This window comes from Petromyzon marinus, chromosome 1 (assembly GCF_048934315.1).
Source record: "Petromyzon marinus isolate PM22_M1 ecotype Great Lakes invasive population chromosome 1, UKy_Petmar_22M1.pri1.0, whole genome shotgun sequence".
Taxonomy (NCBI): Eukaryota; Metazoa; Chordata; class Hyperoartia; order Petromyzontiformes; family Petromyzontidae; genus Petromyzon; species Petromyzon marinus.
The window spans coordinates 13,568,055-13,584,122 of NC_133667.1; the positions used below are offsets into that span (position 1 = coordinate 13,568,055).

The 16,068-nt window shown below is 45.4% G+C and overlaps 1 protein-coding gene across 2 annotated transcripts; it reads right to left on the reverse strand.

Annotated features, from left to right (window-relative positions):
- Positions 1 to 681: 681 nt before the first annotated feature.
- On the reverse strand, positions 682 to 14,669 carry LOC116942930 (uncharacterized). Of its 2 annotated transcripts, XM_032955407.2 has the most exons (5): positions 14,136 to 14,665; positions 11,609 to 12,129; positions 11,310 to 11,393; positions 8,841 to 8,951; positions 682 to 8,184 (listed from the first exon to the last, which is right to left on the reverse strand). In XM_032955407.2, exons 2-5 carry the CDS (start codon positions 12,126 to 12,128, stop codon positions 7,667 to 7,669), a joined length of 1,233 nt encoding a protein of 410 aa, XP_032811298.2. In that variant the 5' UTR covers position 12,129; positions 14,136 to 14,665; the 3' UTR covers positions 682 to 7,666. The 2 variants fall into 2 exon arrangements, with proteins under 2 accessions (XP_032811298.2, XP_075925377.1); XM_076069262.1 differs by lacking the exon at positions 11,310 to 11,393 and having other exon boundaries at positions 14,136 to 14,669.
- Positions 14,670 to 16,068: the final 1,399 nt, after the last annotated feature.

The window sequence follows — 16,068 nt, forward strand, 5'->3', positions numbered from 1 at the left end:
GCGTTATAAATGTCATTATCGTCTGCCTCAGCAGCAGACCAAGCTTTCCCACCTGATGATGGGCGCTTGTGTTGCGCCCGAAACGTCGTGATTCATTCTATTTTATTTTCTACCTACTACGTGATTTTACCGAAAGAACCAAAGAGTATGGATTCCTGCATTCACGAAAGCTTCAAATCAAGAATGTCATTATCGTTATGCGTTTGCACGAGAGAAGATCTGTGTAACTTTATTGTCACCGGGCACACGTTTGGGATGGCTCTTTCTTTTCCAGAGCTTCTTATATATCCATGGAATATGGTCACCTCACTACATGGGCTATTTAAACCAACAGACTGCACAGGGCATTCGGTATGGACTGCGGCTCATAAGAGTTGTGCGATTGCAGATTTTGAAGCTTACTTGCACTTCACAAAGCAAATGTGACGTTAATGATCTAAACATTTTGCGGGCGGTTGGAATTTCACACTGTACCTAGTTTTTACCATTCTATTGGCTTGGGAAGGACTTTATCCAAACGATAGCTCAACGAAGTGGCTTATAGCGGAGAAATGTAAAGCAGCCAAATACTCTAAACGCACGTTTCGAATTGCACGCTTCAGTGGATTTACTATGGCTGATGATGACTAATGGAGAAAATACATTTGATGGAAACTCTAAGAATAATTCAGAAGTACATAATTCCAGTAGAATGTTTATTGTTGTAAATGTACCATCTGCCGGAAAAGGTGAATAATACATGTTTACATAAACGAAAGAACAATCCAGACAAGTGGTCGACCCTGAGAACGCCCCGGAACCCGACGTCCTTCTAAGGGCCGGGAATGAGTGGGTCACTGGTCGGGACCCGAGGATCTTGGCTGGGTCGGGTCAGATAGCCCCCCCCCTCCCCCCCCCAGGCAACATTCTAAGAGGTGACAATTTTCTTGGTGACAATTTTCTTCGAAGGACGATTGCACACACGAACGTGGAGAGGCCCTCATCCAGCAGTGGATGGTACATTTCTGGAAGAATAAGAGATTTAGTCCGTCTGAGTAATCTGACAGACTGTCCCCGATTTATGTCCTCGTTGACACACAAAAAAATCAAATGCACGTTGTTTCGAGTCTAAAATTGTATTTAATTGTTTACAAAATGCGTTAAGAACAAATTTCAAAAACTGCACATGAGCAATGTGTACACAGTGTGAAAGTAACAGACTTCAGCGTTGGAAATTTTTAAAAATATTTCTGCCTTGAGAAAAACAAAGCCATATGTCTCCACTTCAACACTTCCCAAAAGTGAGAACAGCGTCGCTTTCCCCAAAATGTTGACTGCTAAAAACAAATCTACATTAAGCAGCCCAGCAGAGCCATTGGTGGAAATTCCACATTCCTTTGGAGGGCGGGGGGGGGGTCACTCTTTCCAAACGATTACCATTTTTGGCTTCACCCCGACCAAGATTTCAAGTCCCAGCTTTCGCATTGAGTCACCACCTAGGTGTATCGATTGAGTAGTGCTAATGCCATATTGCGCACTGGGTTTCTTCAGGAATCCCGGTTTTCTCTCCAATGCAAATGATAAGTAACCATTATAAAACGGTTTAACACGTAGGCTTTCGCGTAAATATATGCACCGTTAAACCCGCCACCACCCGGCACAACCAATTAGTAAGGTTTGCCACGTAAACAGAGTTACTAGTACAGCACACCGGTGGTTTGGTGAGCCAAGCCACAACATTTACAATCTGAGTACGACGTTTTGCCAGTAATTTCAACTAGCTTCATCAGACGACAGCCAGATTTATGGAGAAGTCCTCCTGTTTCTTTCCATACATTAGAGGGGTACATGTGATGACAACACTTGCGCACTCTTCTTGCAGCAAAGTTTGGGGGGGATTAATGAATGCATCATATATAAATCACTATGGATATCCATTGCCATATGGGTTATTTACACGGTAATCAACGTACATTATGCATGCGCATTATGCGAGCCCATTCTTCTTGTCGATTGTGTGTACTAAAATAGCCGTAAAAATTGAACCGTTCGGATAGTTACAGACTTAGTGGTGCTTGGAAGCGAATAATCAAATAATACATTTTAAAAATGCATGCCTATACAGGCCACCATACTTCAATAGGGATTACCGTTGGTACGGCTATTTGAGTACACACAATCGACAGGATATACAAGAACAATTGCGCTCGCATAATGTGCGTGTATAATGTACATCGATTCTTTTTTTCGTTCCTGGGTAGTGTTATTTCCTAATTTCTTATGCCTCAAAAGTACGGAAAATGGCTATTGTTCCCGACAAACCTTGCTTTTGTGACCAGGACAGTGATATTTTAAAATTTACCTATTTTCATTGAGAAAACGTGCGCATTTGTGTCATTCCTTCACATAAAGTCCTGGTCAAAAAAGAAAAGTTCGTGGGGAATACCCATTTTTTATACATTTGAGGCATAAGCAATTGGAAAATAACACTTACTACCCAGGAACAAAAATGGTGTTACATAGTGTTACCATATACAAAACCTAAAGGGTAATGGATAACCACTCATTTATGTGTAGCGTCGGTGTCGGGCATTGTATATAGCATTGTTATGCACACCTACCTATAGTAGCACACACGTGTCCATAGGGGGTGGTAACCCGAGATAGGCAGGATGAGCCGGGCCGTTGGGACACTAGGCTCTCCCAACCCCAAGAGAGGGGTTGGGGGGGGGGATATTCCAGAGCCCCCTAGAGACTTCCAGAAGGGGGGCGTGGCCAGGGGCGGAGGGGCGTGGCCAGGGGCAGAGAGACCCGGGCACGGGTATAAAAGCCGGACCTCTGGACGAGTCCGGCAGTCTTCGTCAAGCTGAAGAAGACCAGCTAGGCTAGGACCCTGGGAACCTCCAGACCCGCCGTCCTTCTAAGGGCCGGGACCGAGTGGGCCAGTGGTCGGGACCCGGGGACCTTGGCTGGGTCGGGTCAGATCGCCTCCCCCTAGGTCTCCTTAGCCGGAGGAACGCGAGTGTAGCCCCAGTGATTAGAACAAGCTAGCCCGGAGGCAATATCTCCATGGGTATCGGGTAGAGGGACCGCTACGCCTCTGTGTTAGGGACCCGTGTATCCCGCGGTTATATTGAATAAACGTGTTGCCTCAAGCGCTCCGTCTCCGGTCTCCCTGGAACCCACTACATATGCATTCATTAACCCCCCAACTTCGCGCAAGAAGAGCATAGAGCTGGCTGCTGGCGAAAAAGGGGGAACTGTGTAGTACGGCAGTATTGAAGTCAGCAGGCAATGAAAGACACGAGAGGAGGTCATCTAGGCGAAAGGTCACATCGGGAACCCGCTAGTAGGTTCCAGAGAGGGGGCGTAGCCGGGGCGGAGCAAGGCCACGCGGAGAGTATAAGAGGGGCCCCCTGTGAGGAACCTTGTGGCTGTTGTTGGAGTGGGATCCCCGTCGTGCTGTTCAAGATCATTGTCATCGTCTCGTCGCCATCGTCTTCACTCGATAGTGTGCTGCTCGACAGCTGTTGGCTGTCTTGGTTCAGCACCGTCAGTGTTAGACGGTTAGTGATGTGTATAGGCTAGCAACAGTAATAGTGTGTACGCACGTGGTGGTGTGTATAGGCTAGCAACAGTGTGTACCCACATGTTGTGTATAGGCCAACAACAGTGTGTACCCACGTGGTGTTGTGTATAGGCTAGCAACAGTAATAGTGTGTACCCACGTGGTGTTGTGTAGAGGCTAGCAACAGAAATAGTGTATACCCACGCGTAGTTGTGTATAGGCTAGCAACAGTAATAGTGTGTACCCACGTAGTGTTATGTAGAGGCGAGTGACTGTAGTGTGTGTACCCACGTAGTGTTGTGTAGAGGCTAGCAACAAGTGATAGTGTGTACCCACGTCGTGTTGTGTATAGGCTAGCAACAGTGATAGTGTGTACCCACGTAGGGTTGTGTATAGGCTAGCAACAGGACTAGTGTGTACCCACGTAGTGTTGTGTATAGGCGAGTGACTGTAGTGTGTATTATACCGATGGTGCTCGTTAAATAAAAGTTCCTCCACGTAGTATCGTCTCTGAGTTAAGTCACTACACTAGTAACGAATTGGCATGTTTTATTCACGTGACAAACCTTGTCTCAAGTTTAAAAAAAGTATTTCTCTGCATGAACTTATCCTCGATTATATTAGCTTATCCTTGAACTGGCTTGACTAGCCATTGGCTTGTCGTTTTTTTTATTGTAAAGCTTCCAATTAAAATTCTGTGCATGAAGAGTACCACAGCAGGAATCCAATAACCCGTGTTGTTATGGGGGGAACTGTATCACGGATCCTATAATCCACAGTCCACCACGGAGGTTAGACCTATATGGGAGCAATTAGCCACGCAATTCCATAAATAAACTAAAATTCACATCGGCACAGCTAGTCTGCGCTGATGTAATGAATATTGCAAAGGAAAATAAAAAAAAATTGCCTCCACGTTTCCCTGAAGCTGCTCTCCTACAGCTGAACGTTAGCTGCATCTGACTTCTACGGATCACTGCTTGTGGCCTACAAAGCGTTTTCAATCCGCCGCGGCGTGCGGAGGATTACGAGAGAAGTCGCGAACCATCAAAAATACGTGAATTACAGGGACTCGCAGGTTATTGGTTAGCGAAATTATTGGATATCTGGTTTATATAAAAAAAATTATATTGTAATCAAGATAAAATCCAGTATTCAAGCGATAAAATTGTAAATCTTCCCGATTACCGTCTTGACAAATACGTTAGATAAAAAAAGTATGTAAAATGCTAAATCCTGGGCTACAAAAGGTACAAGATGCTTGATGGTCACAGCTACCAAACGTCCATGTTTGGCAGGGATAGCCCCAGTTTCAGCAAGGTTGTCCCGGTGTCCCCATCCCCTCATCCCCCACCCTAAGCATTTGTGAAAATTGGGATTTTGTCCCAGTTAAAAATGTTTTGACCTCAAGCTCAAATCATTTATATGGGCAAAGGGTGGAGCTCCCTGAGTAGTGGATGAGGGTTGGCAGAGTAGGCCAAGGCCCATAAGCAATAGATGGGGGCCCGTCGGAAAGAGCAAGGCGGTGCTAGTGATTAAGTGGGTGTGGCTATGTAAAATTGGGTGGAGTAATGGGAGGGCCTGTCAGCTCGCCAGACCTGCTAGCCGAACCTCTCATAAACCGCGTAGCTGTATCGAAGGCAAATCACGGTCGGGCAGCTTCTTTATAGCTCAGTAATTTTGTGATGTGTCATGACATGAGAATGCACCAAGGAATTATCTCAAAGTCTATATGGACACTGAATCACCGACTGGAATTTTGCAGTCCAAAGGAACTACATGACCAGTAGGCTACCTTCTCCCATCTGCAAAAGCACTCAGCCTCTGTGGGGCGGAGATGGTGAGGGCTGTTTTTTTATTTTAAATCTTGACTTAAAGCTTTCGTGACTGGAGGATGCTCGGCGATCTGCCATTAACATGCTAATCTCTCACATTAACATAGCCACCTTGGCGCACTCGTCGTGAAGGAGTCTCGGCGATCTTGCATTGACATGCTAATTTTTACCTGGCAGCGCTTTGATTGGTGGAAAGCCTACCACTGCTGCGGTCCCCGCCCACCACTTGCATTGGCTGCTGACATTTGGGCTACGCCCATTTAAAACCTTTATAAGCAGTTGTCTTTAGAAGCTCACCTCCCTTTTCCTGTTGACGACCGCTTGCGATGTGATCGAAACGTCGTAGTCTTTCGTTATTTTCTTTGAACCTATCTATGTGACTTTACCGAAAGGCCCAAAGAATATTTTTTCTTTTACCAGGTAAAGCCAACTGAGCTATATATAGCTCTTTTTCCAAAGCGACCTGACCACAAATGCGAGCTCAACGAAGTGGCTTATCGTGTGGAAATGTATAGCAGCTAAACAATCTCTCAACGCATGTTGATTCTAAATGTGGAGGGAAAAACCGGAGGACCCTGAGAAAAAATCCACACGACCACGGGGAGAACATGCAAACTCCAAATACACAGGCGTCAGGATCGAGATCGAACCCACGACCTCCTGCATACCAGACGAGGTAGTTAACATCTCGCCACCGTGGTTCCCACTGATGTCCCCTGGAATACCTAATGGAGTGATTATCTGACTCACACATCAGAAGGAATTCTTAACATGCAATGCATGTAATACAGTAGTAACGTGAATAATACAAACAATTGTAATACAGATAACATGAATGTGCATAATAACAAAAGTAACAGTAATAGCAACAAAATAACCAATGATAATTAATCAGTTATTTCCTGCATTTAAATGTATCACAATGCCTTCTTAAATGTGGGCAGAACCACAAGCTTCTCAAGGTCCACTGAGAATTGTGTAAGTATATATAAGGCATGGAACCTCTTGCTATACGGTACCCTCGAGCAGCTGTGTGATATCACAGTTGTACTGCATGAGAGTGCAGTGTGTGCAAGGGTAGTAGAATGCACCTAGCCTGGCACGGGCGCGGTGGACACTTGCCGGCAAATGGTGGATGCCACGGCGTCAAGATCAATGCCAGTGTCAATAGTTCAAAGTTAATGTGCCATTTTATTGAGGGACTACTGACCGTGGCGTTATCTTGGTGTGGTCTTGGACTGTTGTGTTGTCGTGCCTTGCCCGATCTTGATAAGTCGGACTCAAATAATTGATCAACTACATTTCGCGACTTGCTTTCCATTTTTTCTCTATTTTTAACTCCTATCGTTTGTTTTGTATATTTGCCGTCTTAACTGGCTGACCCGTACTGGACATCTGTTGAAAAAATAGAGCTTCATAGCTTATCGGATTCCTCCTCCAGCCTAAATAAAGATTCTGATTCTGAAGGTCCGCCAGCTCCAGGATGCCCCAGGCTCTCACCTGGCACTCTCACCGCCAGGCGGTGGACATGGCCCAGCGGCAAAGCGTCAGCCGCTTGTCGCCGAAGTTCACCGTTGTAAATAAGCGGCCGCCCTGGTTATTACTGCGGATGTATTAACCATGAAAGGAAATATACACGAGCTGGTTACTTTGCAGTGGGGAGCGTTAAAAGAATCCCAGGGATGTCGTACACGGTCCAAGTTTTCCAAATCTGAACAATTATCTGCAATTTACTCAATTGGGATTATGCACAGCAATCATAAGCCTAGTGTGAAAAAACTTGGCAGGACCCTCCTGAAACAAGAGAAAAGAGACTCGGTAAGGCTTTAATAAAATAAACTCGTCAGCGGCCAGTAGTTCGCAGACACATACCTGAATCCATATACTTATATCAGCTGTGGCGGGGCCAGAAATCAGTAGGCTTAGCTATTGTGAAGATAGAAATCCGACAATTCCAAAGCATGCCTGCTACCCTTACATGCTTGCCTCAGCCCTAACTTTTGCATGGCCTCTTCACTTGCCGATCAATTGGGCAGGTGAAACTGCCAATAGACTGACATCTAGGTGGTTAATGTTCAACAAACTGATCAGCAGCATGAAAAAAAAAAATCTGCAAAAAATTGCCAATGGTGCTCAAAATGCCGCACAATTCGGCGAACCGCCATGAGAATCTTCGAGGTGAGAATCGGTGGGCCAGTGCCTCCGCTTTTTCTCTCTTCACAGTCAAGGGCAATACGCGAAACCGGGACAAGGGCTCGATAACCAACACCTCCTCCCTCAGGTCTCACCACTTCGCTTTTAAATGCTGGCCCTGGTGCCGCTGGCAGTTGGTGCGCTGGGAGAAGCCCCGGCCGCACACATTGCAATGGTATGGCTTCTCGCCCGTGTGCGTGTACATGTGCTTCTGCAGGTAGTCACTTCTCACGAAACGCCGCTGGCACAGCTCGCACACGTACTGCCCGTGCTGGCCCTTGTCTCCGTTCGGCACGGTCGTCGCCGACGCCGCCGCCGCGGAGTGCATGATTGCCCGCCAGCTCGCCAAACTCTGCTCCGAGACGCAGCCCGTTGCGTTGGGCGGCCTGGGTAGGCGCATCGAGTTTGCGTCAACGGAGAAAGCAACGGGGCCTCGTGCTACGTTCCCACCAATGTTCCCACCGATGCCCCGTGCTACTCCGGACGCGAGGAACTGCTGTGACCACTGCGCGTTCCTCGAGAATTCTGGCCGAGGGTAGAGTTGTTCGACGGCCTTGAGCGACGTTACATTTCCGATGATCAACCCAGACTGATCCTCCTCTTTCTTGCCTGCAGGACAAGAATAGCCCGGTTGGTTTTGCGCGGTTGAGAAAACTACATCCTTGCATGTTGTTTTTTCAGGGGTGTACACGATTTTATCCGCGGTGTATCCGAATCCACTGTGTGATGAGCCGCACTGTATCGGGCTTTTACTGTATATTTTTTGTAATATACATTTTGTTTCTCTGTGGCGTTCTCATACCATTTTGGATATGTTGTTGACAATGTTCAGAATTTTCAGCAGCTATTTGCATGAACGATGCTAAATAAAATAACTATGGGTGAAGTTTGACTTCTATATTTGGGGAGGGGGGGGGCAGGGTTTCGCTTTGGAATTGCGGGTGCATATAATTAATTCATTTTTTTAAGTTTGACTTCTAAATTTGGGGGAGGGGGGGCAGGGTTTCGCTTAGGAATCGCGGGTGCAGATAATGAATTCATTTTTTGAACTTAATTGTAAACTACTGAAAATAAGTTAATAAAGGTGTCCAATTTGGGTGGGCATTGCCCCCCCCCCCCCACAAACTCCACCCACGAAAATAACATTTTTATTTATCATTATATGTGTATTTTTATTCAATAAAACAAAACCTTACATCTGCTCAAAATAACAGACGCGGTCAAACAAACAACGTTCTCCCCCATACCCAGCTTTGACTTCGTACCTGGCAAACGCTTAGCGTCCTTATTGTCGCAAGCCTCCATTTTGATGACGCGCCATGCGACAGGAGGCCTCAAGGCGACCTCCAGGGGCGATCTCTCCTCCACTCCCTCGCCTGCAGAAAACCAGAAATGTTACTATTAATACTGATCTTCTTCTTCCACGCGTCTGTCCCACTCATGCGGGGGTGTTCCGCTGTCCTTGCCAACCTTCTTCACGCTAACCTGTCCTGCGCCATCTCTCTTTCCGCTCCTTGGGCCAACATGTCCGATCGCACCACATCGCCCCCCACCACCTCTTCTTCTGCCTTCCTCTTCATCTCTTTCCTTCCACTTGCACCTTCTGACCCACATTAATTGTCCTGTTGTCTCGTCACATAAGCGAACCACACCAGCCTTTTCTCTCTCATCTTCTCTGTGATTTGTATTACCTTGAGTCTTCCTCTCACTTCTGCAATTCTCACCCTGTCCTTCCTTGTGAAACCCAACATCCACCGCAACATCCTCATCTCTGTGACTGCCACAGCTTGGTCCTCCCTATTTCTTGTGCCCCCAGCACCGGGCCCCAAAATATACTGCTATTTTTTTATTTTTCGATTTAAAGCTTTCGTGACTACAGGGATTCATCTTCTTGGTTCTTTCGGTCAAGTCACGTAGAATGGAAATAAAATAATAAAAATAAAACATTATTTTATTTAAATAAAACATAATAATTTTATTTTTTATTTTATTTCCATTCTACGTGACTTGACCGAAAGAACCAAGAAGATTTTTTTTTACTTTACCAGATAAGGCCCACTGAACTACATAGCTCATTTTCAGAAGCGACCTGGCCACAAATGATAGCTCAACGACGTGGCTTGCTACGTGGACATTTTATAGCAGCCAACTACTCTAAACTCGTGATTGTTGATTCTAAATGTGGAGGGATCAACCGGACGACCCGCATAAAAATCCACGCGACGACAACATGCAAACTCCTAATATACTGGGGTCAGGGTCGGGATTGTACCCACGACCTTCTGCATACCAAGCGAGGTAGTCAACATTCCGCCACCGTGGCACCCTCGCTGACTTGACACTTTCAACAGCCATCCCTTATACAGCTTGTATAAAAGATGGCTGTAAGTTCATCGTAAAAAAAAAACGAAGTGGATTCCAAAACACATGGGTGGGATGTGTGGCTGTACCTTAAGAAGCTGTACAGAAACAGTCGGCTTATATAATTTAAAGGCAGTCAGTCATAGGCAGAGGGAAACCATGATGGTCTTGAGCTTGAGGGGAGTTTGTTGAGAGGAGAGAGGTAGTGTGTGAAGGGGAGTGTGTTAGATGAGAGGTGTGAGCTATCAGAGTGCATTGGAGGAGAGTTTAGTTAGGTAAGAGCAGAGATGTAAGCAGGAGTGAGTTCGAAGAGGATGTATGTTGAACTTCTTTCGCACCATACGTAGCCAACCGTACTAATCGGAGATGGAAGACAACAAACTAAACACAATGAGCCAATTCTACAGAAATTAGTTTTCAATCTAGATTTAAACGTGCATAGCGTCAGTGGCTTCCTAATATCGGAAGGAAGAGCGTTCCAGATTGCCGGAAAAGCGCATCTGAAAGCGCTCGATGCGGTGACCGTCTTTACACACTTTGTGTGTAATGAATGCAACCTAAATTTTGATTTAAAGATTTCGTGACTGCAGGGATTCATATTCTTGGTTCTTTCGGTAAAGTCACGTAGAAGGGAAACAATCAAATAATAAAAATATACAAAATATAAAACAATCAAATTATCACGACGTTTCGACTGCAACACAAGCAATCATCATCAGGTGTGAAAACCACAAATTTTCAAAATTTCTTGCTGTGGTTTTCACACCTGATGCCGCTTGCTTCTGCTGCAGTCGAAACGTCGTGAAAATTTTATCGTTTTATATTTTTATTATTTTATTGTTTCCCTTCTACGTGACTTTACCGAAAGAACCAAGAATATGAACGCGACCTTAGAATGTATTAGTTCAGCAACCGGAAGCCGCCAATGCAGCTTGGTGAGCTGTGGGCGAACATGGTCGGATCTTGCAGTACCCGTCACGACACGTGCCAGGGAACATTGTACATGCTGACGATGACCGCGATCTTAAAATCTATTCAGGAATTTAATTGGGAGCTAGTGCAGTAATCAGTGTAATGTTTCATTGATGGGTGTGGGTGAGGAGGAGTCTGGCAGGAGGAGGAGGAAACTACTGTGATCGCAGAAAAAATACACATGTATGGGAGAACACTGAAACAGAGTTTAGACAGACTGTCGAAAACCTGCTTGCTGTACTGCTCCGCAGGTGCGCGTCTCAGGGCGGTCACCGCTCTCATTCAAAGTGTAATTTACCAAGTTCCTCCAAATCACTGGTGTGCAGTAGCAGCAGCATCATCCTAATCATCACACCTGGACAGATTATAGGGAACAAATTAAGCCGACGAGATTTTCTCACCCACGGGTCGCTCGCAATCTTCCTCTTCGTCTCCAAGCACAGATGTTCCGGCCTCTGAATTCTTAAACTCCATGTCGCCATGTGCTGAGACCGAGCAACGTGCAGATTTGCACAACAACGAGGTTTTTAAAAATTATTATTAGGGGTGGGGAATCTGTGACAATCACATGGCATAAAGTATGGTCAAACAACCACCGTAACCGACAAGGTGGGCGGGAACCCTTTATCCATTAGTGGCTTGACAAAGGGCTGTAAACTGAATGAGTTAATTATTGAGCCAAATTGTGCCAGGGACTTACCGTGACTTGAGTACTCGTTCCTCTCTTCTGGAGGAAACGCATCCTCTGGCATGAAGTCCTGAGACTCAATTTCGGTGCTGAGCATAGAGGAACCTTCATTGTACACACCAGTTCCGTCCATAGCTCCCAGCCTCCGCGCAGTTATCAGCAGCTCCCGGCTCAAGCCGCTGAACAGCGCGAGCAGCACCTCCACCAGGCCTCCCAGCGTCACGTCGCCAGGGGAGGAAGCGGCGTCGTCCCAGCGCGCCGTCCCAGCGTCGTGGGGCTCGGCGCCCTGCAGGGCCTTCACCACCTGCCGTAGCACGGCGTAGAAGCCGAAGGGCAGGCGGTCGCGCGCCGCGGCCAGCAGCTCGGCCCGCACGAGGCCGTCTCCGACGCAGGCACGCAGGACCCCGTAGTCCCGGATGCCCAGCTCCGAGTCCATGGCCCGGGCCACCTCCGCGTTCACGCCCTGTGCCTCCAGCCACGCCGGGAAGTCCCCGCTTGGCTCCAGTACCGGGGTGGCCACCGCGCACGCCATCCTGAACGGATGTGCAATCACATCCAATAAAACAGATCACAGCCGCACTCTCTGTGGGTCTCAGTATGGGGCAGCTAACGCCACCACCACAAACATAAAGCGGGTTTCGCAACCAATATTATCCATAAGAGTCTTTTTGGGTTAGATAGCATAAATATATAAATGTGTCGTTAAACCCGCCACCACCCGACACAGCCAACAAGGCATGTCACGTAAACAGAACGTGCCAACTCGTCACTAGTACAGCACACCGGTGCGTTGGAGAGCCAAGCCACATTATTAACAATCTGAGTCCACCTGTTTCGTTCCTTATATAGAGGCGTTGATGTGATGACCACACTTGTGCGCTCTTCTTGCGCAAAGTGGGGAAGGGAGGGATTAATGAGCCAACGAATATTACGCATGCGCATTACGCAAGCCCATTGATCTTGTCCTTCTTGTCAGTTGTGTACTAAAATAGCCGTGTCAACGGTAATCCCTATTTAAGTATGGGAACCTGTATAGGCATGCATTTAAACCAAGGCTGTAATTATAATATATATTGGGGGAGACACATCCCCCCCCAATATTCAAATGTGCTCAAAATGTCCCCCCCCCCATATATTGCAATAAAAATATAAAAAAACGTAATAATAATTGCTATGCTATGGTTACAATATCTGGACTTATCTTCATCTAAATCAATGCATAGATTTCTGTTTATATGATTGTGGTTATGGTTGTACTTTATTAATCCCTAATCTCAAACATTACATACAATGAAACAATAAATGGAAAAACAAGTAAAAACAGAGCAATGTGATACAATACACTATTAGACATTATTGTAAAAAATACATCAAAAGTCCATCCCATGTGTTAGTGATTTTTTTTTTAATGTTTTAGGTAGGAAATGAGTTTTCAAATGTAGATATTTTTTTCTGGGTTGGGACCCCATACACCCTGGAAGTTTTGGTTCTCCCCACCCCCCCATGTTCACTCCATGGCTACGGCCTTGATTTAAATAATGTATTATTTGAAATAAAAAATAATTTTAACCGTTCGGATAGCTACCGACTTAGTGCTGCGTGGAAGTGAATAATAGAAATAATACAGCACTGAACTCGACTCATCACAAATCCCTTCTGTACGGATGTAATTACCAGCGAAACGTCGTACTCAAAAACTGTAAATGTTGTGGATTCACTCTTCAACACAAAGGTGGGCTAAAGTAGTGAACTATTTTGTGTTTTGTCAACGTGACACTTTTTTTTACTGATTGGCCGTGTCGGGTGGTGGAGGATTACGACACATTTATAAATAACGCGATCTAACCCAAAAAACCTTTATTATGAATTATAAACAATTATTTGTTTGTTGGCAAAACCATCAAGTACAGGATTGGTCATGCCGACGTGAAATTCACATCACTCAGTGCCGCCAACCCGGGTGTTAGCTGTGAAACCGACAGTGGAAATTCCACATTCCACTCAACTGTGCCGAGCCAGAGAACATCCACGTGGGACCTTTCTTTCAAAGTATAATACAGGCTTTCCCCTTTCTGGAAACACAACAGGTTGTTAAGATGTTCAAACAGGAACCTCTTGCAGGGAATCGCGCACTGCGCGTGTGCGGTGAACACGTAAACAAAACAGAGCATGCAAACAAAAACAGGCTTTTTTTGTTTTGCGTACGTTTTTTGTTTGCACGTACAAGCACAAGCAGCAGTACTGCGTGTGGTTAATTGCCAGTGCATGATTCCCTGCATAAAAAGGTTTCCGTTTGAACATCTTAACGCGTAACATGAAACAAAACCACGTTTTTTTTTGTTGGCACGTACAAGCACAAGCAGCAGTACTGCGTGTGGTCAATTTCCAGCGCACGATTCCCTCTCTCTGCACAAAGATTTCCGTTCGGTGTCCGAACGTCTCAACACCTTCATGTTTGATAGCCAGAGAGTGTCAAACATTCCACAAGGCACATTTAACACTGTTGACAACACCAAGCCAATAAAAAAATTTTCTTTACCTTCGCCGGGTCCTCTGCAGGGAGACTCGGCCGACTTGCGTTCGGTTTTCCTCGCGCCAGTTAAATAAACGTCGCGTGGTTTAAAAACAACAAAAAAGGAATAGTTTTTTTTTTTAAAACAACCCAACAAATAGACGTTTAATCAATGAGCCTAATCGTGTAGCTCACCCCCCCACCCAGCAGCAAACTTTACGCGGTTCGGCTCCGTTCGAGCAAACGACCCCCGACGAGGGAGGAGGGACATTGGCTCCACCCACATCGCAGCGCCGAGCAGATTCGAGATTTAGGGTCCGCGACGATTGACGGGACACTTCACTGCAGGGATTTCATATTCTTTGGGTCATTCGGTTTCGGTTTTCAGTTTCATTTGTTAGGTATAGCCCCTTGTGAGCCATTCGGCTCTTGAATAAAAATCCAGGAAAAAACAGCAGGAATTCATATTCTTTGAGATCCCGCCGTACAGTAAAACAAAAGCAATGTCACCACGAGACTGAACGAAAACTATTTTTTAAAACGAATGTTCTTTTAAAATTTTTTATTTTAACCAGGTAAGGGGGCCCCACTGAGCTGTTATGTAAAGCTCCTTTTTTGCAGAAGCGACCTGGCTATCACCAATGATAGCTCAACGAAGTGGGCTCATCATCATCGTGCGGACATTTATAGCGGCCAAATACTCTAAACCGCATGGCGAATTTCCCGATGATGCTGGATGTAATTACCAGCGAAACGTCGTACTCAAACTGTAAATGTTGTGGATTCACTCTTCAACACACCGGTGGGCTATAGTAGTGAATTATTTGTCTTTTGTCAACGTGACACTTTTTTTGCTGATTGGCCGTGTCGGGTGGTGGAGGGTTACGAAACATTTATAAATAACGCGATCTAACCCAAAAACCTTTATTATGAATAATATTGGTCGCGAAAGCCCACGTGTTAAACTGACTCTAAACCCCCCCCCCCACCGCGGAGGATCCGGAGAAAAATCCAAGCGACCACGTTGAGAGAGAGACAGACCGCTAACTCCAAATATACAGCGGGCATCATTGTGGGGATTGAACCCACGACCTCCAGCACACCAGGCGAGGTAGTTAACATCTTGCCATCGCGACGAACACATACCCATTTGCCCCCCACCTTATGCTGAATTATGTTGCCTTTCGTTTTAAAGCTTTCGTGACTGCAGGGATTCATATTCTTGGTCATTTCGGTATTACTTCCCTTCTACGTTGGTGTACGGTGCTATTTTTAGGAATATTTTGATGGGTTTTTTTTCCCTGGATTTTCTGTTTGCACAGTCACATAATCACTTTAAGATTGTTTTTCTTATTCTTAGTTTTTTCGGTAAAGTCACGTTGAAGAGAAACAACAAAATAACAAAATATATAAAAAACAATAAAAACATAAAGCAGACCTTAAACACGGTAGGACCAACACCTCGGCCGTAGCAGATCATTGTTCTAATTCAGTAGGCTCACATGCCATTGACTTTTCCAAGACGGAGGTTCTTTGTAAGCCATCTGGCTTCCATGAGAGATTCGTTCATGAGGCTATCCACATATACAAGCACAGAGACAATTTCAACCGAGAAGATGGATTCTATCTTAGCAATCATTGGAAAGATTTGATAAACCATTTCAGTTCTTAATTGATTGTTCACGCTTACAGTGGCTTTCAGACAGCATACATTATAAAAAAAAATTTCGTCTCCCCCCTCCTCTTTTCAAAAAAATATAGATGGACTAGTCCTGGGCAAACTGCCAAATCGCTGCGCGTGACGCCAACGTTTTTTTATAAATAAATAAATGTGCCGTTTAAAAATAAATTTATGCAAACCAACATACCTGATGATGACCGTTTGAGTTATGGTCGAAACGTCGTGAGAATTTTTTTATTGTTTTATATATATTTTGTTATTTTGTTGTTTCTCTTCAAC